This window comes from Ambystoma mexicanum, chromosome 1q, assembly GCF_040938575.1.
Source record: "Ambystoma mexicanum isolate Mex_15411 chromosome 1q, UKY_AmexF1_1, whole genome shotgun sequence".
Classification (NCBI taxonomy): domain Eukaryota; kingdom Metazoa; phylum Chordata; class Amphibia; order Caudata; family Ambystomatidae; genus Ambystoma; species Ambystoma mexicanum.
This window is the reverse complement of record NC_090922.1, coordinates 457,352,092-457,378,742: the sequence shown is the minus strand read 5'-3', so window position 1 is coordinate 457,378,742 and position 26,651 is coordinate 457,352,092. Positions and strand designations below refer to the sequence as shown.

Below are 26,651 nucleotides of genomic sequence, written 5' to 3'. Positions count from 1 at the left end.
CTCCTGCATTTACTGCCTTCTTGCATCAACAGAAGCTGTGCTGGGCCTGCTCATTTGTTTGTCCATTGAAGATCGCCTGTCGCCACATGATCATGACTCCCCCCATTGCAACTCGTCTTCTTTGCTCTCTGGAGGTAGCCTGAAGTTGTTTGCCCCGCAGAGAAGTCTTCCCCTTTTCTTCAGTTGGGTGTTCAATCTGTCTGCAGCCGATTCCTAAACACTGCGGCCGAGCGAAAGTTGGGGGCAAGGGGGAGAGAAACGTTAAAGCTGTTCCTGTCCCCTCCTGTTCACGATTAGGTTACATGGGCATAAAGTCCTGTCTCTGAATCACTCTTTCCTGGCTTTTGTCGGAAGGAGGCCTGGTCAGGCATCCATTCCTAGGCCTATCCGAGTGACTGGGAGTGAGTGAATTAACCTACCTGAACTTTATCTAACTTTTTGTCTCTTTTAATCATAACCAATGGTACTGTCAATCCCTTCATAAACCCACCTGTGAATTGGTGACTTTTGGGTAAAAGGGCGCAACAAATCTTAGGTTTGGATTTTATAAGAGCTTAGGAAGCTGTTCTATGGTTATTCTAAAATGTCTTTTGTACTTCTAATGCCTCATAGTACTTACCTGTGATGCACAGGTAATTGAATCAAATGCTTTCCTACATCCCCTAAAGGTTAATGTATATCTCTGTTGTATAGTGTTGGAGTGACAATAGTTGACTAGAAGTTTTTATTTGCTTAGTGTGAATTTTAAAAAGGCCAAATAAATCATTGTATATTCTGTACAGGACAAGGCAGCGGTGTTGAGCAACGCAGGTTCGCAGGAGACGCTGCCTGTTAAAATGGATTTCTGAACTCTGACATGGTGGGCAGAGGTCCAGAAGGCGAGCCTAGTTTCTTGGAATAGGCTAACCTTCTGGACAAGACAGACCAATGAAGGTAGCATTGGCGGCAGTCAAGACTAGGTCTCAGGAGGAGTGAGGGTGACTGAAAGACCTCAATGAGCACACAGAGTAAAGGAAACCACAAATCACTCCCAGTCAGGTGTATATATATTAAAAATACAAATTCAAGGCTTTGAAATTCAACACACAGTAGTTATCAACAGTAATACATTTAGACCAAGGCAATCCTACTAAAATACATATATACAAAGCCAATGAGCTTAAAGATGTAATGCACGAAATGGGTCCATAACTTAAAAAGTGAAGGAAGCAGGTGGTGCAAATAGTCTTTAGGCAATTCTGCAGAAATCACAAATCACAAATCCTAACAGAAAGGCAGTTCAGTGCCTAGGATGAGGAGCTTATTGTCGTCCCGCTGGACAGAGGGGTCCAGCGGGACGACAGCGGGCTCAGGGTGTCAAACCTTCAAGCGGGTCACTAGCAGTTCCTCGACTTGGCTTCTTAGTTTCAGGATACTTGGATCCTATCCTTCACTCTAGAGATTGACCTGTTATGGGTGTTTGGAGCCTTCTCTTATCCAGAATCTCCTTCGCGCCACAACGAAGAGGACCCAATGGGAGATCTGCTCACATCCAGGCACACCATAGGTGGACCAATCACGGACCACGCTGGTCCCAGTTATTCAGAGCACACCAGACTCTCTGGCACCCAGGATGTGTATTGGTACAAGACAGTCCATCCCACATCCTGGAAGCACACACACAAGGCATGCAGAAGCCTGCGAAAACTTGCCGTTTCACGGGAGAATGCATGCCCAAATAAGGACTGACCCGGGTCTGCTCGACCTGGGGAAGGTGAAGGGGAGAGATGGCCAAAGGACAAGACAAAGAACCTCGTGGCATGGCTATTTTGGAGCCAGGCCACCTATTCGTGCCAAACGCAGTAAACACGGTTTACCTGGCAGGAAAGTGTTAAAAATAAGAGAAAAGATATGCTGCCATCAGCCCTTATCAAGGCACATCTGCACTTCTCCTAAAAAAAATAATTTGAGAGTATCTAGGGCCTTTGTAAATGACAGGAAGACCCAAGTGCACTGTACTGTAAGGTACATTGTGCACTTGCAACATGTTGCAGAAAAGTTGTCAGATTCCCCTTAATAAAGTGAGCGAAAAGCCCAGGGGAGTGCAGTTGAAGGCTGTGCTCCACTGGCAAAGTCAGACTATGGTGTTTAACAGCAGCAAAAAGTTGGGGAGTTACACAACTGGAGGGAAACCTTCAAGTAAATGGGACTCTTTCCTTAAACTGCCTGACTTTCCACGTAACACATTTGTTACGTCCACGCTACTGAGCCTATAAAATCCGAGGTTCGGGACCCTATGCAGGAAAGCCCTCGCAGGACAAGGCTGCAGTGTTGAGCGACACAGGTTCACAGGAGACGCTGCCCGACTTTCCACGTTTGTTACATCCATACTACCGAGCCTATAAAATCAAAGGTTCGGGACACTCTGCGGCAAAGCCCTCGCAGGACAAGGCCACGGTGTTGAGGGACGCACGTGTTTGGCGACGAAGGGGTCTGTGGCGCAGACTGAGTGCGGACATTTCAACCTCCTGTCGGCGGCCACCAAGTAAGACGTGGAGAGTTTGCTTGCTGCTCTGCATTTCGTAGTCCTCTTCCTGCACTCTCCACCCCGCTTACGCGCGTGCCTCAGCCACCCTCACTTCTTGCACGTACCGCATCCTCCCCTTCGCTGTCTGTTGCCTGCTCGTGCGTGAGCAATGATCCTCTACGTCCCTCGCAATCCTCGATTGCGTTGTCCCACACCCTTCCACCCGGTTCGCTCGTGGTTCTTCGCTTTCCCCCTGATTGTGCGTCCTCGCAACTCTCCTCACAATCCTCTGACCGCATGCTCCATGCTTTGCCTCGCACCCTAGTCTGCGCGGCCCCTCGCAATCCCCGACTGCGTGGTTCCTCGCAACTCCCTGATCGTGTGTCCTCACATCATACTCGCATTTCCCTGACCACATGCGCTGTGCTTTGCCTCACTCCCTAGCCCACATGGTCTCTTTGGAATCCTTGACTGAGTGGTTCCTTACAACTCCCTTATCGCGTGTTCTCGCAACCTCCTCACGATTCCCGGACTGATTGTTCCTTGCACTGCCTTGTGCCGCCTCCTCTACCCCCTGCTCCCACGCACCCCTCTGTTTATGCCTTGACTGCCCTGATCACTGTTTGTCCTACTTTCCCGTTTTCCGCCGTATCCTTGCCTACTTAGGTCATCACTCTTCATTGCTGTTTTTTCCTCACCGACTGCCCCGTTTTTGCTTTACTGCCTGTATATTTCCTTTATATTCCTCCCTCAGCTTGGTCCGCTTTTGCCATTTTCTCCTGTTGTGGTTTTTTATGGTTTTGTTTTCACCTCACTATCTGCCCTGTCCTGTCCTATATTGTACTGCTTTGTGTTCCGTTGCACACTTCCTTCCTCCAGGTTTAACTACTTTGTCCTTGTTGTTTTTGGTTGTGTTCTCTTAGCAAATCGATCACTTAGCAAACTTTTGTACCATTGTCTGAGCTCTTGTATTGGACAATTGTCTACTATTGTCTCGTCCTTCTCTGTCTCGACTGCTTGCACCCCTTCCTGTGTCCTTCCCTGGTGTCTCCCCTCATCCCGCTCTTCATCTCTCCTCTCCCCACCTACTCTATGGTCCTCTATGTTTCTACTATCTTTTCCAACTGCTTCTCTATCGACTATCCTGCTTGCCTCACTAAATCTGGTAGGAAGAAGTTTAAAAAGGACATCCTGGTCTACAACCCAGGCCTTTCTATCGCTGACACCTACACCGGTGCTTCCTCCAGACAAACCCTTACCGACATGCTCTTTGTCGTTCGATCGCCAGACCTATGGATTCTTCATATGGTCTCTGTGCTTTCTCCTTTCTCCTCTTCTCCCATTAATGGTAGCACTGGTGAGAGTTCTCCCGGCCCCCTTCCACTCCTCTAAGGGCATAATTAGTGTTTATCTGAATGGTACCGTCTTGGTCCAAGGCCCTCAGTCCAACCTTTTCCTCTTTGATAGACGCTTCCCGCGCCTCATCAATTTCCTTTCTTCTCCTGCTGTCCGCTCTCTCCCCTCCAAGGCTTCCTTGCCTCCCCCCTCCATATCCTCCTTGACTACATTGCCCTCTCCTCCTTTCTCTTCTGCCCCCCCTCAGTCTTCTTGTACACCACCGCAGGGCATACCTCTGATTTGTACCCCTTCCCGGAAGTCTTTCAAGGATGGCAACCTCCTCCATATTGCCACTCTCAACTCTCGCTCAGCTGTCAAATACTCCTCTGACATCTGCTTCCTTCCTGGAAGCACTTGATCTCGATGTCCTCGGTCTCACCGAGACATGGTTCACGGCCAACTTTATCACAAGCTTTCACGCTCTCCTTCCTGATGGCTACAAGATCCTCTCTGCGCCCAGATCCAACCATTCTGGAGGGGGTGTAGCCCCGATCTTCCCGGAGTGGATTCCTGCCTGTGTCATTCCTACGCAGGCCTATTCCTCTTTCTACTGCCTCGTCTGCAGGCTCTTTTTCTCGCCTGGTCACTCTCTTACCTTGGCTACCATCTATTTACCACCTGGTCAAATTTCCTCCTTCCTCTCCGAGTGAGCGAACATCTCCTCCTCCCTCCTGGCCTCGACCACTCAACTCCTTCTTGGAGACTTTAACATACACCTGGATGCTTCCTGTCCTTCCTCTGGACTCATTTGCGACCTCTGTGACTCTCTCTCACTCTCTATCCTCCCCGCTGGGCCGACTCACTATGCAGGGCACACTCTTGATGTTCTGATCTCTTCAGACCTTCCCCTCTCTATCCCTCTCACCACTCCTCTCTCCTGGAGTGATCACTTTCCGCTTTCGCCCCATCTCAGCCTCTCTACCCATCAGGCCAAACCAACTCCAGCACTGCCACCTACCTTCTCGGTTATTCGACCTACGAAGCGTGTGCCAGTTGAGGATTTCGCCGCCTCTTTCTACCCCCAACCCCATTTGGCTGACTCACATCCTGACACAGCCCTTTCCTGCTACACTCTGCTATATCTGATACTCTTGATGTTCTTGCCCCTGTCATGAGGATCTGCTAAAGGCCCAAAGCCAAGTGCAACTCCTGGTACGACTCAGACTTCATCACCCTCAAACGAGTGCAGGGTGGCTGAGAGGAAATGGCGTACTTCCAGTGCATCATCTGACAAACTGGCCTGGTGCCTGCTCCAAAGGCAATATCGGCTCTCTGTCCACACCAAGAAGAGAGCCCTCATCAAAGCTCGCGTCTCTGCGGCATCCAACAACTCGGCCAAACTCTTTAAAATCTACAAGGGGCTGGACAATCCTGCTGCAGGCTCTACCTCTCCTGCCCGCTCCCAGGCCCTCTGCACGGCCCTGGCTTCTCATTTCATCTCTAAAACTCAGGACATCCTTTCCTCTCTCTCTCTCTTCCTCTCCTGCTCCTCCCTCTACTCTCTGCTCTTCCTCTGGACCCCCTGTGGCCACCCCTCCCTCCCTCCTTCTCTGCCTTTCCTCTTTTCTCCCCTGATGAGGTTTCTAGACAAGTCCGACCTATGAAAGTCTTGTCAAAACAGGTTCTCCCCTATTCCTCCAAAACTATCAAGCACCACAATGACACCCTTGCTCCTGCTCTGGCTGACTTCTGCAATCACTCCTTCACCACTAGAGTCATCTCTCCCCTCCCCCCCCCCCTGAAGCATTCTCTTGTGCACCCTCTTCTTAAGAAACCCTCAGCTGACTACTCCTGTCCGGCTAACTATTGACCGATCATCACTTGTTTCCTGGGCAAACTCCTGGAAAAGCTGGCCATCTCCCAGCTTAATCTTCACACTGAATCTGTTGGTTGTCTCCATGACCATCAGTCTGGCTTCAGAGCAGCCAGAAGCACGGAAACTGCTCTCCTGAACATCCGTGAAGACCTGCTCTACAACCTCGATTCTAATACCCCTGGCTGCCCTCATCTAACTTGATCGCTCTTCTTCCTTCGACACGGTCAACCATGCCATCCTGCTGACCTCTTTCCTCTACGATCGACCCTCCCAGGTCCAACTAGGGTCCTACCTCTCCATCTCTCTCTCTACCTGTGATGTTCCCCAGGGGTCCAACCTCTCTACCTGGCTGGCACTTCTTGCCCACTGCATTGCTGCTCACTGCCCCAACTTTCAGTGCTATGCAGATGACACTCTGCTCCTTTTCAGGCTCCCTTCTGTCACCTCTTCCCCTTCTCTCATCTCTGTCTGCTATTCAGGAGTGGTGTGCCACCAATGATCTCTGCCTTAATGCCAGTAAGACAGATTATCCTCATCGGCACACCTGCTACATCCTTTCCTGTCACTCTCTGGCTGGCCTCCGTTGGCCCTCTTCCTGCTCCAAGCTCTGAGGCTACAAACCTTGGGGTCATCTTCGACTCCACACTCTCCTTCTCTCCTCACATCTCTGACATCTCTAAGAAGTCACACTACCAACTACACCTCCTCAGAGGTATTCTTCCCTTCCTCTCCTTCCCCCAAAAGCTCACTGTCTCCAGAGCTATGGTTCTCCCTAGGCTGGACTACTGCAACAGCATCTTTCTAAATCTGCCTGCTTTTACTGTGCGCCCGCTGCAATTCATCCAGAACAGGACTGCTAGACGTGTCCTTGGCCTCAAGCCCAGGGGCCGTATCTCTCCAGCACTGAAATCTCTGCACTGGCTCCCAGTGGCTGCGAGGATTAAGTTCAAAACCCTCTGCCTTGTCCACAAGGCCTTCTGGGGCCTGGGGCCTCAATACCTTCAACTCTCTCTTCGTAAATAGCTTCCTTCTCGATCTCTTCGCTCCTCCGCCTTCAACTCCCTCAGGGTCAGTCGCTTCTCCAAGCAACGAGTTGGTGGTAGATCTCTTTTTGGCTAGGGCCTCCCTCTGGAGCAGCCTCCCTGCCTCTCTGAAACTTGAGGAGAACCATCTCTGGTTCCGGAAGCACCTCAAGATCTTCCCCTTTGCTTCTGCTTTCTCTCTTCCTCTCCCCTGCTGAGCTCCTGGCTGAAACTGAAACTGCCCTGGTCACCTGGTTACACTCTGTTCTCTGGCCCAAGTCCCCTCGCCAGTTGCACACCTGCACTGCCCCCCTGGCAACACTTGCACTTGGGGTCTATCTGTATCCCTACGGGCATTTGGACACTTGATGTCTGCACTTCCCCTTGCACTTACCACCACCTGGCTGCACTTTTTATTGCTTTACTGTTTGATCCCATGTACTGCACTGCCCCTTCCCCTCGCACTTTTCCCCTCCCAGCTCCCCTGCACTTGCAGAATCTCAATGGCCTAGTAAGATAGTTGTCTCTGTCTTCCCTTTGTTCCTCCTCCCTTGCCTTGTCGCGCCTTGAAACACTTGTGTGTAGGCGCTTTATAAATGCCAGGTCTATTCTTCTACCCTGTTTCTGTCTGAGCCGGACGACCCACTCCTTATGGAGTGGAGTGATATGCTCCTGCGCACTGATCTTTCGTGTACTGGCTCCTTCTCCGGGAGTCTCTGTTTCAGTCTTCGTGCGGCGTTGCAGCAAGCTCAGCAGATGGGCCCGCTAGTCACAGTCGGCAGACGAAGCCCATACCCCACACTGCCTGCAATAGTTCGTCCCTGCAAGGCGGCAGAAGTTTCTCCCCGACCCAGTGCTGTGGTTGTTTCTGTGCTCTTCTGCCACCCTCTCCTGGACGGATGAGTTGTTTCTGGGCTAAGAATACACTTTATTATTCCTCTTTGTCGTCGCGGCTCGGGAGGGGAGACTGAGCTCCGCTCACGCACGTCTTCCCCTCATTGCCGCCATCTTGGAATCCTTGCAAAGCCATCTTATCAGGTAGAGTGGGTGAAATGGGGGAATCCCATTTGGGTGAATTGGAGGTGGTTAGCAAGTTAGGACTTGATTCAGCTGAGGACAACCTTGATGATCTCCATGTGACAATGCAGAATGTCAATGAATGTCTGGCGGTCTACTCTGTCAAATGCTGATGAGATGTCGAAGAGAACCAGGGGGTGAGGATGGTATATTCGAGGATAAGGTCATCATCCATCTTTTGATGGTAGCCGTTTCCATGTTGCAGCTGGGCCTAAAACCATATTGGTAGGACTGAAGGAGGTTGTTGTTGCAAGGTTAGTGCTTTCTCAAGTATCTTACCTAGGATGGGAAGACAGGTGATGGGGCGGTAGTTGCCTAGGTCGTTGCGGGTCCAGTGTTTGTTGCGTGAGAAGCGGGAAGGTTTGTCCTATCTTGAGGGTCTTGGGGAAGGTACCTTGAGTGAGGGAGCCCTTGATTGTCAGGTAAGGAAGCAGAGCTTCAGTCAGAAGGGCTATGAGTACAGAGGCAGAGAAGATTTTGTCCACGTATGATGAAGCTTTGAAGATGCTAGGGAGGCAGTGAGGTCTTCCATAGTTAGTGTCTTGAAAGACATCAGTAATATATATGGTGTACAGTAGAACACGCTACTTCTTACCTGGTAACGTTCTTTAGATGGGATGTTCCTCCGACGTATTCCTTATCTTAGATAATTCATCTCCTGCTTGCTGGCCTCGGAAAATTTCTCTCTGTAGAGGGTGCTGCGCGGTGACGTCCGCCAAGTTGGTGTCCCTCGACAGCCACCGTATCGGCGCCGACGTCACCATGCCCATAAATAGCCAAGGACGGCGTCCGTTGCTCAGTTACGTTTTGTAGCATAAGATAAGTCTTGCATGAATTGGCTATTGACCTTGAAGGAGCATGAGCTGCAACCACAAGGGAAGTATTACTGCGGGGATGGATGGGAGATAAGGAATACGTCGGAGGAACATCCCATCGAAAGAACGTTACCAGGTAAGAAGTAACTTGTTCTTCGAAGGGATTGTGTCCTCCGACGTATTCCTTATCTTAGATAGACTCCCATAGCAGTGGCATGTAATTGGAGGTGGGAGTAATAATGTCATGTATCCCTTTTAGGAATGAACCGAATGTAATACGGCTTTGCCAAATCTGGTCTCTTGACTAGTGGAGGAATCCAGGTTGTAAAATCTTGTGAATGTATGTGCGGACGACCATGTGGCAGCCGCACTTATGTCTCGGACCGTTACCTCTTTTTGGAGGGCCGAAGAGGCTGCGATACCCCTGGTTGAATGAGCCCTAAGATTCTGGGGGGGCTCTTTCCCTGCCAGTTAGTAGCATTCCAGAATGGCCAAAATAATCCACCTGGAAATGGTCTGTTTTGTTATGGGTAGTCCCAACTTGTGACCTGAGTAGCCTACAAACAATTGATCTGCTTGCCTAATCCTAGCCAGTCTGCTGATGTAAAAGCTTAGAGCTCGCCTTGGGTCCAGCCTATGTAGCCTTTCTTCCTCTTTCCCCGGATGGGGAGGAGGGTAGAACGAAGGTAAGGTAATTTTCTGAGTGATGTGAAATTCAGAAACCACCTTTGGGAGGAAATTTGGCTTCACCTGTAGGACAACCATGTCCTTATGGAAAATTGTATAGGGGGGTTTACAAGATAGAGCTTGTAATTCGCTCACCTTCCTAGCAGATGTTAGTGCTACTAATAGGTCAGTTTTAAGAGTGAGAAATCTCAGCGAACAAGAGTGGAGTGGTTCAAAGGGAGTACCCATTAGGAAATTTAAGACTAAATTTAAGTCCCATAAGGGAACTTGGAATGGTCTTGGAGGATTAGTTAATCCCTTGAGAAATTGTATCACTAAGGGTAGTTTGAAAAACGATGATTCCTCCGCAGTGCGCATGAAGATAGATAGTGCCGCGAGATAGCCTTTTACAGTGCCAACTTGAAGGCCTGAGTTTGCCAAGTAGAGTAGAAACGATAACACCGTTGGTGTACCACATGAAAAAGGGTCGATATTGTCCCCTCTACACCAGTTGCAAAATGTGTTCCAACGGCAGCGGTATAAAGACTTTGTTGCAGGCCTTCTGGCCGAAAGCATCACCTCCATGACGTCATCAGCAAGGTCCCAATCCTTGTACCTCAACCTTTCAGAAGCCAAGCGTGAAGGTTGAGGGTTCTGATGTCTGGATGGAGAACCTGACCTCCCTTCTGCGAGAGAAGATTCTCTTTGATTGGAAGACGGATTGGAGGGCAGATGGACATATCTAGAAGGTCCGGGTACCACGTTCTCCTGGCCCAGTCCGGGGCAATTAGGATCATGGTTTTCCGGAATCTTCTCAACCTCCTGATCATTTGAGGAATAACAGGGACTGGTGGAAACGCGTACAGGAGTGGAAACTCCCAGTCCACTACGAACGCGTCTCCTAGAGCTCCTCTCGGGGGAAATTCCCTTGAACAGAACAGATCGCACTTCCTGTTGGTGCTGGTGGCGAACAGATCCACCTGAGAGGTTCCCCAAAGGGCGAAGATCTCTTGAAGGACTTCCTGAGCTAGCTCCCACTCGTGGGAGACTGTGCTCTGCCTGCTCAGAGCATCCGCTGTCAAGTTCTTCTCTCCGGCTAGGTGGACTGCGGATAGAGAGATTCCTTCCTGAATTGCCAAAACCAGAGCTGCATTGCCTCTCTGCACAGTGGCAGTGACCCTACGCCTCCTCTTTTGTTGAGGTAGTGCATGGCCACAGTGTTGTCCGTCATTATCAGGACATTTCTCCCCTGTACTGATGGCAGGAAAGCTTTCAGCGCTAATCTGATCGCTCTCAGCTCCAATAGGTTGATGTGTAGTCTGGACTCCGATGGAGACCAACGATTGCTGATGGTCAAGTCGTTGGCATGGGCTCCCCACCCCGTGAGTGAGGCGTCTGTGACTACTGTTATCTCCGGCCATGGTTGCCAAAACAGTTCTCCTTTCAAGATGTTCTCTGGATAGGCCCCACTTCCTATAAGGCGAAAACAGACCCCTCTTCAAAACGTTCTCACACGGTCAGGGGATGACATTGATATATTAATATTTAAAGGAGACTATTACAACATATAACATTTTACTGATCTGGTGCATATGTGTTGGTGTGTACCCCACAATGCTGATACCTTCAGTCCTGAAAAAATAGACCCGGTACTTGTTGTTTCTGTTGTACAAAAGTTTTTTGATTTTTAATCATTTTTTAATCATTAGTTCACAAATATAAAAACACTTCTAAAAGTGTTTGGTATGAGTCAAACCCAACCTCACACAGCATGGTAATAAAAAACAATACAAATTACAAAATTACACATCCATATATCCACATAAAACGATAAAAAAATGACACAGACAGACAATAAATGGATTTAACAATTTTCCAAAGACTGAGTGTAATGACTCAGGTACAAACAAATCCCGACATGTTTCAGTTCCAGGTTGCTCAAATGCATGAACTTTCTTCAGGGGAATATTTCAATTTCAAATTTTCCACCATGCAATCCAAGGTCACAATTATGGGTTCTCACGCATTTCCTAAACCAGGAAACAAACAAATGGGGCAGTCACCACCCATATATACCAGTCAGATAAGCTCAGAAACAAATTCCATGCATCAGTGCAGTTTGTTTAATAAATCACAAAGCACTGATAAAATTAGGACATGATTACACTCAACCTGTCCCCAATAACAAGCTACATACCTCTTCAATTGGTACCGGTAGCGCCGGTGTAACAACACCACAATTTGGCCTAAGACTCCAACAGGGTGAGTCTTGATTATTCAATAGCTCCTAGTAGCTGAAGGCCCACTTAAAAGCTGCAAACCAAACAACACATACAGTTCATCACAGTCAGACCACCAAAACGTTTCTCCCTCTACCAGGAAAAACACCAGTATGACACCAAGCAGCCCTTATTGTTGCACCAAAGTGTACCACCACCACATAGTGATACTATTCCATGGCCGACATGTGCCCAACACCCCCGTTGGTTTTGTCTAAGTATGACACCGCCATAAATTGTTAAATTGAAGATACCGTGATCTCTAGTGTACAGTGCGGTACATCCACCGTGGTCAAAAACAACACATCATACCTCCTTTTTAATACGTACAATGTCAATATCTATCCTGTTCCTCTCAGAAAATGGATCAAAAATCCTGTATTTCGGTATCCAAGGCTAGGGACCTGTATGGAAAACGAAGGGGAATAGCCTCTGTTGAAATGAAACCACACTGTGTCACTATATTCAATTATTTTTAACACGGCCTAGCTACACACCGCTCATCAAATAGTACCACATGAGACTCAATGCCCCCTTAAAGACATACCTGTGACACGCGTAACAAAAGATATATTCCGGAGCAGCCGTGTCTGCCGTGTCAATGTAACACACGCTGTGCTGTGATTATCTGATCTCGCGTTCAACCCGGAAGTGAGTAGCGCGACATAGAAAGAGGACTACGGAGGCAGTGCCAAAGGAAAAGAACACAACAAAAGGACTAATGTGCTCAGGACCTCCGACTATAAAAATTGACACAAGGTACCTAAAAAACAACACTGGGAGTGCTATACAAATGAAACATAAGCTAGAATGCCGTATATGTTAACGGAAGGCCACCGCATGGGCCAGCATAACGGGCCCAATATGCCTCAATTGAAATAACTTGTCAAAACGAGTACCATCCTCACGTCAAATACAACACTTAAAAATAAGTGAAAAACACATATAACATTTTTTTAAAATAATTATAAACAGGCCAGATTACAAAGTATCTACCAAAATCACACTGCCTCTTAAGTCAGGTAAATCAGGATACACAAAGATTGGCAACCATAATGACGCTGGATTGCATGTGAGATTACAGATAACACCCAAATATTTATCTTGCACATAAGTATAAACATGGCAATACACATTACATCAAATATATGACCATACAGATTTGCCCAACAGAGGAAATTTACTCGTGTGTATGTTGCCACTCAATCTCTTCATTTAGACCCACAATGTGGCTTTGACACTTAAATATCATTTTCTGTTCGAACAGTAACAATTTCCTACCTGTTTCAAATTTGTTCTTGCCTACCACTTTCTTCAAAATTACCCATCTCAAATCCTCATGTGTATGCTTCATTTGCGTAAAATGTTTTACCATGGGGGCTGTAAGGATCTGATTCTTTATACAGCTACGATGTTCCACCATCCGTGTCTGACACTTTCTATTCGTTTTCCCAATATATTGCAATCCACATGGGCATGTGATTAGATAAATAACATTTTCCATGTTACAATTCGTCATATCATCAAGAGACCACATCATAGTCGGATTCAGTAAGACCTGTTTGGTTTCTTTTGTATAGGCACACATAATGCATTGTCCACATGGGAAATGTCCTTTAACAGGTGGGAGACCCCACAGTGTAGTTTGTCTAGGAGCTATCATCTGTTTTACCGATATATCGTTCCTAATCAACATGTTTCTGATGTTTTGACTTTTCTTAAATGCTATTAAAGGAGGATGAATAGACTTATTATAGACCTTTCTCCAGGTTTTGTTAATGATACCTTTAATTTTGTAAGATAGATTAGAGAAAGTATTTACAAACACAATGCGGTTCTCTTTATTTTCCCTTTCCTCCCTTTTCTCTATTAGAGCTTCACGATTATTATTAAATGCTCTTTTAGATGATGTTTTCACCAATTTGGCCGGATACCCTTTGTTGCACAATTTTTTGGACAGTACGCCCGCACTACTACAGTATTCCTGTTGTAAGCTGCTATTCCTTTTTAGTCTTAAAAATTGGCCGAAAGGTAAGTTTGTTTTGATGTGGTTTGCATGATGACTTGAGAAATGTAACAAGGCATTTTTGTCCGTCTTTTTGTTATATGGTTTCACTTTTAATTTCCCTTCATGGTGAAAAATAGTAATATCTAGGAAATTAATTTCCTGAGTATTTATTTCCTTGGTAAAATTTTAAAAAGGGTTTTGCAAATTTAGCCATTCCACAAACGACTGGGCCTCAACTTCTGAACCTTCCCATACTATGAAAATATCATCTATGTATCTTAGCCATTTGACTAGATGTTTTTTGAACGGATTAGTGTCAGGGTAGATGACCAGTTTTTCAAAGTATTCTACATAGAGGTTGGCCAAATTTGGAGCCATGGCTGCACCCATAGCAGTACCCTCTATTTGTTCGTAGAAGCTTCCTTGAAATTGAAAGAAGTTTCTAGTCAGTGCCACTTCAGCACACCACATTATAAAAGCACTGCTGACTGGATGACCATCTTGTCTGTCTCTCAGAATTTCTTCGACTACTTCCAGAGTAGCTCTTTGTGGAATAACTGTGTACAAAGATTGTATATCGAGGCTAATCAATAGAAAGTTGTTACAATTGTAGGGCAGATTCTCAATTTTATTGATGGCATCCGAGGTATCCCTCAGGTAACTACTCATTTTCACTACAAAAGGCCTCAAATAAAAATCCACAAATTTCGACAGAGGTTCTAGTATGGAGTTTACCCCCGATACAATAGGTCTACCTGGAGTGTTAATTAGACCTATGTGTACCTTGGGAAGGATGTAAAACACAGGCACACCTCCTTGCTTTCTCGTGAGGTATTCGTATTCCTGCTTACTGATCATCTTGGCCTCATAAGCACCAAGTACCTTGGTTTCAATCATGGCCGAACGTGTGTTACATGGACACGGCTGCTCCGGAATATATCTTTCGTTACACGTGTCACAGGTATGTCTTTAAGGGGGCATTGAGTCTCATGTGGTACTATTTGATGAGCGGTGTGTAGCTAGGCCGTGTTAAAAATAATTGAATATAGTGACACAGTGTGGTTCCATTTCAACAGAGGCTATTCCCCTTCGTTTTCCATACAGGTCCCTAGCCTTGGATACCGAAATACAGCGATTTTTGATCCATTTTCTGAGAGGAACAGGATAGATATTGACATTGTACGTATTAAAAAGGAGGTATGATGTGTTGTTTTTGACCACGGTGGATGTACCGCACTGTACACTAGAGGTCACGGTATCTTCAATTTAACAATTTATGGCGGTGTCATACTTAGACAAAACCAACGGGGGTGTTGGGCACATGTCCGCCATGGAATAGTATCACTATGTGGTGGTGGTACACTTTGGTGCAACAATAAGGGCTGCTTGGTGTCATACTGGTGTTTTTCCTGGTAGAGGGAGAAACGTTTTGGTGGTCTGACTGTGATGAACTGTATGTGTTGTTTGGTTTGCAGCTTTTAAGTGGGCCTTCAGCTACTAGGAGCTATTGAATAATCAAGACTCACCCTGTTGGAGTCTTCGGCCAAATTGTGGTGTTGTTACACCGGCGCTACCGGTACCAATTGAAGAGGTATGTAGCTTGTTATTGGGGACAGGTTGAGTGTAATCATGTCCTAATTTTATCAGTGCTTTGTGATTTATTAAACAAACTGCACTGATGCATGGAATTTGTTTCTGAGCTTATCTGACTGGTATATATGGGTGGTGACTGCCCCATTTGTTTGTTTCCTGGTTTAGGAAATGCGTGAGAACCCATAATTGTGACCTTGGATTGCATGGTGGAAAATTTGAAATTGAAATATTCCCCTGAAGAAAGTTCATGCATTTGAGCAACCTGGAACTGAAACATGTCAGGATTTGTTTGTACCTGAGTCATTACACTCAGTCTTTGGAAAATTGTTAAATCCATTTGTCGTCTGTGTGTAATTTTTTTATCGTTTTATGTGGATATATGGATGTGTGATTTTGTAATTTGTATTGTTTTTTATTACCATGCTGTGTGAGGTTGGGTTTGACTCATACCAAACACTTTTAGAAGTGTTTTTATATTTGTGAACTAATGATTAAAAAAATATTAAAAATCAAAAAACTTTTGTACAACAGAAACAACAAGTACCGGGTCTATTTTTTCAGGACTGAAGGTACCAGCATTGTGGGGTAAACACCAACACATATGCACCAGATCAGTAAAATGTTATACTCTGGATAGGCCCACCATTGAAGGTCGTGGGCTACCTTGTCCGGAATCTGGAGGAGATCTGTCATTCTTCCTGAGTATTGTGACCACTAGGTTCTTAGTGCCCACTGGAGAGATCTCATTCTCAGGCGAGCCTCTGGCACAAGGAAGATGCAGGATGCCATGAGGCCTAGCAATCTCAAAAAGTCAAAGACTGGGAGATGTTGGGCATTTTGAAACTTGTTGACGATCTGCAAAATATCTTGAGCCCTCACCTCGGGTGGCGAGGCTTTTCCCAGGCAAGTGTCCAGGACCGCTCCGATGAGCTGGAGTCTCTGTGACGGTATCATCTGTGACTTCTTTAAATTGAGGGAGAAGCCCAGTTTGTGAAGGAAGTGGCAGACATAATCCAGCTGGATCGGAGCTTGTTCCGAAGTTACAGCTCTGATCAGCCAATCGTCCAGGTAGGGGTAGACGTGGATCCCTTCCCTCCTTAGACTTGCAGCCACTACCGACATTAGCTTGGTGAAGACCCTCGGGGCGGAGGTCAGCCCAAATGGCAGAACTCGAAATTGATAATGAGAGCCGCCAATTGCGAACCTCAGGTATCTCCTGTGTTTGAGTGGATTGGCACATGGAAATAAGCATCATGGAGGTCCAGAGATACCAGCCAGTCCTGGATCGGGAGGGCCTGAAGGATCTGAGAGAGAGTTACCATCTTGAACTTGTCCTTCCTGAGGAACTTGTTCAATTCTCGTAAGTCCAAGATGGGTCTCAGTCCTCCGTCCTTCTTCGGTATGAGAAAGTAGGGGGAGTACCAGCCCTTGTTCCTCTCCGCTACAGGTACCGGTTCTATGGCACCTTTCTCTAGCAGGTCTACAATTTCCTGCAAGAGGAGCGGATCTGGAACTTTTAGAGAGCTGTGCCCCGGTGGATGACTCTGAGGGATAAGCAGAAAGGGTAGGCAGTAACCTTGGGCAACTGTCTCCAATGCCCAAGCATCTGATGTAATAGCCTGACATTCCGTCAGATGTTGAGTTAGCCTGCCCCCTACAGGTGTTTTGTGTGGAAAGACCTCAGAGTGGTTTGGGGGCGGCTGATGCAGATGCTGAGGGTAAAGAGGCACCTGCTGCTGCTGCAGCCTTAGTACTTTTGACCCGTCTACCTTGGGTGGATCGCCTTTGGCCTCTTTGAGCCGGCTGTCCTCTGCCTTTCCCGAATGCGGAATAATAGCGAAAGGACTTTCCTCTCCCAGAGGTTCCTGAGGGGCGAAAAGGAGTTTGGCGGATTGCAGCTCCTAAAGATTTTGCTGCTACTTTAGATGTTTGCAACTTTTCCAGTCTGTCATCAGCCTTTTTACCGAATAAAGAAGAGCCGTCAAAGGGCATATTCAAAAGTATGGCCTGTACATCTGGAGCAAAGCCAGTCTTTCGTAACCACGCATGCCTGCGGATTGTAGTACTTGCCACCATGGCCCTGCTGATACTGTCAGCGGAATCGATGCCAGTTTGAAGAGATTCGCACATGGCATCTTTGCCAACTTTAATGATGTTAAGGAAGGCTTCCCTTTCATCTCCTTCCGGTATGCAGTCAGCCGCTGATGAAGCACACTCCTACAGTGTGTGACTGAACCTGGCGAGCGTACAAGTGGCGTTGATGGACTTCAATGCCATACTACAAGCAGAAAAGACTTTTTGCCATAGAATCGTACCTTTTGTCATCTCTGTCCTGTGGGACCGTAGGATAAGCGAATCTGCTGCTTGATAAAGTTGCCGCTTGAACCACCAGGCTCTCTGGAGTCGGGTGTTTTGATAAATATTCAGGGTCAGCCACAGCTACCCTATACTTGGCTGACAATTTTTTTATTGACTGCAGGGATAACCTCAGGAGTTTCCCAATTTGATGAAATCTTCCTTTGGACCTTTATCTAGTATGTCTGTAAGGTCATCCTGTTGAAAAACAGGTGAAGGCGCAGACCAACCCATGAATTCAATAATTCTTGCCATCAGGGTTCTATAGGGGGTTTCGGCATGTTCCCCCGGGTCTGGTTTGACAAATTCCACTTCTGGGGAAGTGTCCAACCCACTTGCCTCATGTAATGATTCCTGTAGGTCTTTCAACCTTCTTTCTTCAGAGGTAAAATCCTCTGAAACAGGTGGTGTGGTCCTCTGCAACCCGAAGGGTCTTTCTTGATCAGAATCCACCCCTTCTTCATAGATTGAAGATAATCTGGAGTACTCTGACCTCAGAAATGGTGTAAAACCCATTTCTAAAGCAGAAGGAGCCAAACTTGTCATTATTGGCCGAGAAAAGGTTGATATCGTCGACGCCGATGTAAAAGGCTTCGAAGGCACCGAGAAAGGTGTCGAGAAAACTGGGAGAGGCCTCGGAGAACTCGAGAGGTTCGGGATCCTGCTCGAGGTGGTCGACGACGTTCTCAGCGTCGTGCCGGAGGCTCTGGGTATAACCGTTGGCTGTGAGGTAGCCGTGCTTTTTTCTTTTATCGGCGATGTTGGCGTCGACGATGGCGTCGATTCGATCGACCGATGCGTCGAAGAACCCATCGATAACGGCGTCGATGGCGCTGATCCATGAGTTGCAGGGACTTTCGACGACGGCGTCGAAGAAGATGCCTACGGGTGCAACAACTCGCTGCGTTTCAATTTTTTGGGTTTTTCACCCTATGGTATCGACCTCAGCTGTCTTCGAGGGGGTCGAGGCCGCTTTCTCGAAGACGCTTAGCATCTTTTTCCTGAATTCCTCCCACTCAGCCTGAGAGGTGTGTTTTGTGGGACAGGAGACCCTTTCTGGGGAAACAGAAGATGACGAGGAAGGGGATCTTCGACGTCTCTTTTTTGAGTGTCTAGATCTCGACAAGTGGTGGGAGCTACTTCGAGACCTAGAATGGGAATGCTTTTGACGGTGAGGAGACGAATGCCTCGACTCGGCCGAAGAAACTTTCAAGGAGGTTTTGACTGACTTACCTCTCTCGAGCTTCCCCTTGCGCTCCTTCAAGGCTTTCGCCGTCATGGACATGCAGTCCTCACACTCCGAACAATGGTGTTCGGCTCCCAAGCACCACAAAGAGATCCTGTGAGGATCCGTTAGCGACATTTTCTTTCCGCAGTCTCGACATTTTTTGAAGCCGGACCGCGGAGTCGTCGGTTCGGATGAGGAAGCCATAGAGTACGAGTTGGTTTTATCGAGGAAATATAAGAGGTTTATCTGACTGAACTGAGCAACGATATTCCGAGGCCCCACGAAGCGCGGAAAAACGGAACTGAGCAACGGACGCCGCGCGTGGCTATTTATGGGCATGGTGACATCAGCGCCGATACAGTGGCTGTCGAGGGACACCAACTCGGCGGACGTCGACGCGCAGCGCCCTCTACAGAGAAAAAATTTCCGAGGCCAGCAAGCTGGAGACAAATTATCTAAGACAAGGAATACGTCTGAGGACACAATCCCTTCGAAATATACTTACCGTTAGTTGTAGCCTTGATGTTACTAGCATAAACAGTGCCATTGAAACACAATATTACCAATTAATTTAGCATCAAGCCAGCAGATGTTTTAAAAAATAGTTACATGAATGTGGCTTTCAGTCTATGTACACATTTTCTCACTGTACATAACCTGGACTTTCCTGTTAGGTGGCCATGTTGCCTAACAGTTGCTGGTATGTTAAATAAACTGTGCATGTGTGTCTATTGCAATGTCAGTGTTTCAGGTATATTTGCTATGGGCTGGCAGTGTTAGGGATGTATTTCCTTTTTGCTGCTTTTAGTCTGATGTTGTTAGACCACCAGGGTTTGTGTCAGCATATTTGCTAACTTAACATTGTTTTTGGATAAGTGAGGTTCTTTTTCAACCTTACTTAGAACTGTAAATCATTTCCAAATGGGATGGGGCTACCTGGGTAGTCCCTATTGCTAACTGGGCAGAGGTCCTTTAATCATCTCTTGGTGAATACTCTTACCTAGAAAGTGTGTTTAGTGCAAGCTTGCGTCAGAGTTATACCTTTCCCAAGTTGGCTGTACTGCATAAACATTTTGTTACCGCAAAGTAGCCTCCTTCGAGTAACACCCAAAAGGACTATGTCATTGGGTTTATGCCCTGCAACTCCAAAACATTGGTGTGGTTGCTGGTCTTCCTGCATTTTGTCAGCAGGGATTTCCATGTATGGGCATCTACTTTCACAGGTTCTGACTAGAAGCAATACTTGACGGTAGGTTTGTGTGAGGGCAGTGCCCCCCAGCACCATGAAATAAGTACAAACGGCAAACAGACATTTGATATTTATCCACAGTAACACACAATCACTGAAGGGGAAAACATTCAATAGCATTTGGAACGATTGATCACCAAGCCCGCGATAAGTGAAGGTAGTGGTTACTTATGAGTTAATTTAACTCTGTTAGTCCACAAAGCACTTTAACTAACATGACATTTCATATCAGTGTGTATACACAGTGATCACGTCCCAAGATGGCCACCAGGTTCGCTTATACTTTTCCCCACCAGACATCCTTTATGTTTAGTGCCATCACCATAGTTACGAGAGACACCTGAGTTGACACTAGGGACAGCAGGAATTACAGCTGGAATGATGCACATATTATGACAGCTGTCTTAGTATCATTGAGAGAGTGTTCCTAAGAAATCGTAGCGAGGAGGTAAGTAAGATGCAAGTTCAGTACATTAGACCGGTATAAGGCTGATCTGTGATGATCTGTCAGTAATACGCGTTCGCATTTTTGCAGTTCTCAGCACATTACGGTTTTGCTATCCGCGAGGATGTACATGAATAGCAAGGTCAGTAGATAAGCAGCATGGGATTGAGAGTACCGGATTCACCAAGGTGAAGAGTAATGCACCTGATTTACTGGGGCTTAGTGGGGCGACACAGAGGTTAGTCATGCCACGCACAATCACGATGTACGTTTTGATATTAGACAATCACTACTCTCAACTGCATGTACTCCAACAGTTAGAATTTGCGGAGAGCAAAAGGTTTTAAAGACATCAAGCTTGTGAATTTCCATTTGATGCACATTGATAAGTATGGATGGCAAATAGATGCTAATGATATATGAACAAACTGATTTCTGACATGGTGTTCTTGTTTCTCTCTTTTTGTCTTGAATATTTTACCAAACGTCGATGTACTTTGTTTGTCCTTGTCATTATGTAAATATGAAATGCTGATTATGGGTCCTATTAAGCTTTTCTTCATTAGGAACCTTTTTTATTTTGAATGATTTGTGGGTGCTGTTTATCATTTGTATACTGTTGATCGAATGTTAACCTTGTGTATTGATCCAATTAAGTTCAAACTCCCTGAAAGACTTTAAAAGTCCAAAATGCATAGGCAATTGGCTTGCATCTGCAAATAAATCATGTATATTTATTTCTTGAAATTCTTAGAAGAGTATTATTTTGGTGAGATTAACCAGATATCAACAGATGACGGCTATTAAGTAAAAGTGAAGGATCCACAAAGATAACAAGATTCAGGAAAATCACTTGAGTGGTAATTAGGGTGTGCAGCTCACACCGAAGGCTATGTAGCCTTGGTCTCTTTTTTCGCCATTAGTTTTACACACGATGAGCTCAGTGGCGTGTTAACGTGGGTTGCACCCCACTCTGAAATATATATGAACTATACAATCTCAGAACAACATTACCTAAATATCACAAAGTGGTGCCCGCTTACTCCCTCTTATTTAGCTTCAGTTATCTTTCTTAGGTCTGACCAAGCAGCAATTGTGAAAAAGCTTCTTTCATTAGGGCCCAGGGGCTACATGTTTAGTGTATCTTCAAGGCGCCCGTAGTTGACCGCTAAGGGATCCTTCAGAGGGCTTGAACTCCCACTCTCTGGCCACTGCTCAGGAGGTATTTGGTCATCGAATCTGGGTCTGTTTATTTTCTGGCATGGTCCTCTTGATTCCCTAGCTAGGTGGCTGCCACCTTAAAAGTTCTTCGGACATGAAAGTAGAACTTGTCCACGGTCGTTAAAACTGAGCATATTGGGATTGTCCCATTCTTCCATATAAACACTAATTTCAGACTCTTCTAAACTGCCCAAGCATATAAAAGTATTATTGAAATGTTTTCTTTTGTTGCATATATATTTAAATACCTGAGTTGGACTTTTTTTTTTACATAGCAACCTTGTATTTTTGTATAGGTTTTGAGGCAGGTATACTTTGCATGTGCAACTCTATAGCCAATATTGTTTGACTTATAATAGTGTCCTTGTGTCTTCTTTGGGCAATATTAGTGTTTTTGATCGTCAATGTTAGTTTGGGCTTACCCTCTAGTAGACCTTAATCTTATTCACAAATCTTTTAGGCAAAGAGTAGAAAGAATTACTTTTATCTTGGTAATGTTCTTTCTGATGGATGTTCCTCCTTCAGATTCCTCATCTATGATATCCCTATCCCAGCGCAGCTGTTCTCCAGAAGCTTTTCTGCTGCCAGAGAGCGCAGCTCGGCTTTGGCCGACGCCTCTACGCACTGGACATGACATTGGGGTCAGTATGTATAGTGGCGAATCGCCCCAGATAAACTCAGTTCCAACCTTTTTCCCGAGCACTCTGAAGCGAGGGACCGTAGAACTGATGGTGTACTAGCTTCCCACAAACAATGGCAGGTAAGGTGAGTGACGAGTCCGTAAGAGGAACATCCATCATGAAGAACATTACCCAGAGGGAAGTAATTTATTCTTATGGATTCTTTCATCCCACGGATTCCTCATCAATGAAAGACTCCAAAAACAGTATGTAATGTGAAGGCGGGAGGAAGCAAGGTTACCACCTAAACCATAAAACTCTGGAGGACTTTCCTACTGAAATGGGCTTCCTCACCAACTAGGGAATCCAAGCATTAACGCTTAGCAAACTTGTGTGCAAACATGCCCACATTGCCACCTGGAAAATGTCCAGGACAAGGACCCACCTCTGCAGAGCAGAGGTGGCAGCCACTCCTCTGGTAGAATGAGCTCTGAGATCCACAGGAACATCCTTCCCAGCCAGATCGTGGCATTCTGAGATGCAGAGAATGATCCAACTGGACAGGGACTGTTTGGGAACAGCCCTGTCAGCACGAACACCAGCATAACAAACAAAAAGCTTGTCATATTCCCTAGCCTCTCTAGTACGAGAGACGTAGAAGTTCAGGGCCCCTACCGGGTCCAGTTGATGGAATCGTTCCTCTGCCTTGGAAGAATGAGGCGAGGAAAAAAAAACACAGGAAGATGGATCTTCTGAGAGAGATGGAAATCCAAGACCACCTTGGAAGAAAGCAGCGTCTCACTCTCAACGTCACCTTCTCTTTGGAAAAAACCAAATCGGGAGGTAAAAAAAGACAATGCATGAAGCTCACTCACCGGTATCGCGGAAGTGATGGCAACCAGGAAAATCGCCATAAGGGTGTGCAACCTAATGAACAGGAATTAAGGGGCTCAAGTGGAGCACCCATTTGAAACTTAAAACTAAATTCAAATCCCACATTATAGCCACAAACTGGCGTGTAGGAAACTGGTTGCACAAGCACCGCAAGAACTACAAAACAGTGGGGATTGTGAAAAACGAGACCTGTCTCAGGGACCTCTTGAACACCGAAATAGCAGCGAGGTAACCTCTTACAGTAACAATCTGCAGGCAAGCTTGGGCCAAAGAAAGCAGGAAATCCAATACAGGGGATTGAAGACAGGATAAAGGATCCAGGTCCCTCTTACAGCACCTAACTGAAAATTAACGCCACCCACAGGCATACATTTATTTCATTGCAGGCCTCTGCGCTGAAAGGAGCACATTAAGGATGTTGTCCGACACGTCCCACTATTTGCGCCTCACCCTCTCAATAGTCAAGCATGAAGGTATAAGCTGCTGAGGTTTAGGTGGAGGACTTGCTCCTCTGATTGGGAGAGCCAGTCTACTCTCCTTGCAAGGCACCAGGAAGGGTAGATGGACATGTCCAGCATCTCCAGATATTAGGTTCTCCAGGCCCAGTCCAGAGCGATCAGGATCATCAAGGTTCTGAACAGGCGCAACCTCCTGAGAACCAGCAGAATAACAAGGATCGGTGGGAATGCATAAAGGATGTCGAAAGTCCACGACAGTCAGTGCATCCACTAGAGTTCCCTGACCAGGAAATTCCTTGGAGCAGAACAACTCACACTTTCTGGTGACACTGGAAGCAAAGAGGTGCACTTGAGGATTCCCCCAAAAGAAGACTATCTCCTCCAGAATTTCCTGGCAGAGCTCCCTAGTGGGAGACCAAAGTCTCTGCTCATGGCACCGGCTGTGACATTCTCTCATCCAGCCAAATGAGTACTCCAGAGCCCAGAACCCACAGTTGCGTTGCTATTCTGCACAGAGTCAAGGACCCCAAGCCACCTCGTTTGTTGAGGTAGTGTATGGCCACTGTGTTGTTGGACTGGATCAGCACAGTCTTGCGTTTCAGAGAGGGGAAGAAAGCAGCCAGGGCCAACCTGATCGCCCTCAACTTCAGCAAGTGGATGTGTTCCTGAGACTCCGTGGGAGACAACAGACTGCTCATCATTAGGTTTAACAGGTGAGAGCCTCAACCAATCAGAGATGAGTCCATGACCACCATCACCTGGGGCCAAGGTTGGCAAAACAACATGCCTCTCAGCAAGTTGTCTCACATAGCCCACCACACAAGATCGTGAGCCACCTGATCCGAGACCTGTATAAGGCCCGACATGTGGCACTGAAACTGTGACCATTGGCAACGGAGAAGCCACTGAAGTGATATCATGCGTAGCCTCCAGCACCACAAGGATTCAGAAGGCCATTAGGTCCAAAAGGCGCAAGAAAGCCGAGACGGGGACATGTCCCTGGGATTGGAAGCCATTGACCATCTGAAAGATGTCCGCATCTCAATCCAGGGGTGGGAAAATCCTGCTCAGGCGAGTGTCCAAGACTGCCCATATGTACCGATGATGAGTGGCAAAACCTGTCACTAAGGTTTGGTGCCCTGGGGTGCGGCGGGGACAGCGGCCGCTTCAACGACACCACGCCGGGTGCCCCTTCCTCTACTTCTCATGAAGCGTCTGCCCTCCCTCTTCCTGGGGCAGTCTGACCACAGTCCCCCGGGCAAAGGCGGGAAACGGGCGAAAACCCCTGCCCAGACAATGGCTGGGCGGAAGGCTGTTGCACCATTAGTCCCAGAAGTTAGCAGTTTCCTTAAATTACTGGATCTTCTGGAGGGCCTCAGCAGCCTTAGCACCAAAAAGGTTTTGATCAATGAAAGGCATGTTAACAGCCTGGTCTGGATGTCGGCTGCAAACCCTGATGTCCTTATCCATGAGTGCCGTCCGACTACTTTGCTAGTAGCCATGGAACTGCCCTCAGTCCGCTGTGTACAGTCCTGATTGTAGCATGTGGAGTTCTGCCTCCTTGCTATCAAAGACCAAGGACAGGAAACTATCCCTCATCTCCCCCTCTGGGATGTACTCCGACGCATTGGTCACCACCGCTCAAATGCCAAAGGAGAACTTTGCCATGGTGTAAGAGGTATTCAAGGCATGCAGTCAAGACTGCCCGACGCAAACATCTTCTTGCCCCATGAGTCAAACCTTTTACTCCCCCTGTCGGGTGGAAGGGATAAGATATGATATGGCATTTATAACACGCCCATACACAAGTGTTTCAATGCGCGACAAGGCAAGGGAGGGGGAACAGAGGGAAGACAGGCAACGATCCTAATAGGCCACGTGTCATTCGGATCGCGCAAGTGCAGGGGAGGGAGAGAGGGGACAGTGCGGGCGGAGGGGACAGTGCAGTACATAGAATAAATAACTAAGTAAAAGTATAGCCAGCTGGGGTCAAGTGCTGGTAATGGGACTGTAGGGATTCAGAAAACAGTCCCCAAGAGCAGGGGTTGAAAGGAAGGCAGTGCAGGTGTGTGACTGGCGGGGGAGGTGACCTGCACCCGAGATCAGAGGGTGGCCAGGTAACCAGTGCAGTTTCAGTTTCAGCCAGGAAAGTCAGCTGGGGAGAGGCGGCGAAAAGGCAGAAGCAAAGAGATTTTGAGGTGCTTCTGGAACAGGAGATGATTCTCCTCAAGTTTCAGGGAGGCTTTTTGAGAGGGAGGCCCCAGCAGAAGAAAGAGATCTGCCACCAACTCGTTGCTTGCAGAAGTGATTGACTGAGCTGGGGGAGTTGGAGGTGGATGAGCGAAGAGCTCGAGAAGGAAGATATTTAGGAAGAGAGAGTTGAAGATATTGAGGCCCCAGGCCCCAGAAGGCCTTGAGGCCAATCCAGATGGTTTTTAACTTAATCCTCGCAGCCACTGGGAGCCAGTGCAGAGATTTCACTCCTGGAGAGATACGATCTCTGGTCTTGAGGCCAAGGACAAGTCTCACAGTCCTGTTCTGGATGAGTTGTATAGGGCCGAGAGTAGAAGCAGGCAGATTTAGAAAGAGGCTGTTGCAATAGTCCAGACTAGAGAGAACCAGAGCTCTGGAGACAGTTAGCTTTTGGGGGACGGAGAGGAAAGGAAGAATACCTCAGAGGAGGTGAAGCTGGTAGTGTGACTTCGTAGAGATGCCGGAGATGTGTGGAGAGAAGGAGGGTGTGCTGTCGAAGATGACCCCAGGGTTTTTAGCCTCACATGTGGGAGCAAGAAGAGGGCCAAAAGAGGCCGGCCAGAGAGTGACAGGAAAGGAGGGAGCGGGTGTGCCGATGAGGAGAATCTCAGTCTTACTGGCATTAAGGCAGTGATCATTGGCGGCACACCACTCATGGATGGCGGACAGACAAGTCAGATGAGAGAGGGAGAAGAGGTGGCTGTAGGTAGCACTGAAAATTAGCCGAGTGTCATTAGCATAGCACTGG

General features: G+C 47.0%; 1 protein-coding gene across 5 annotated transcripts in view; it reads right to left on the bottom strand.

The window, feature by feature from the left end:
• LOC138528623 (serine/threonine-protein phosphatase 2A 65 kDa regulatory subunit A alpha isoform) overlaps positions 1-26,651 on the bottom strand; it is a 1,423,294-nt gene that overhangs the window by 264,560 nt on the left and 1,132,083 nt on the right. The window contains exon 15 of one of the 5 annotated variants that reach the window (XM_069640470.1): positions 10,963-11,330. The exons of the other annotated variants lie outside the window; for them this stretch is intronic. Coding sequence (XP_069496571.1) covers positions 11,320-11,330 — 11 coding nt within the window. The 3' untranslated portion in view covers positions 10,963-11,319. Of the gene's footprint in view, positions 1-10,962; positions 11,331-26,651 lie in introns of those variants that run through there. 5 annotated transcript variants of the gene reach the window in all.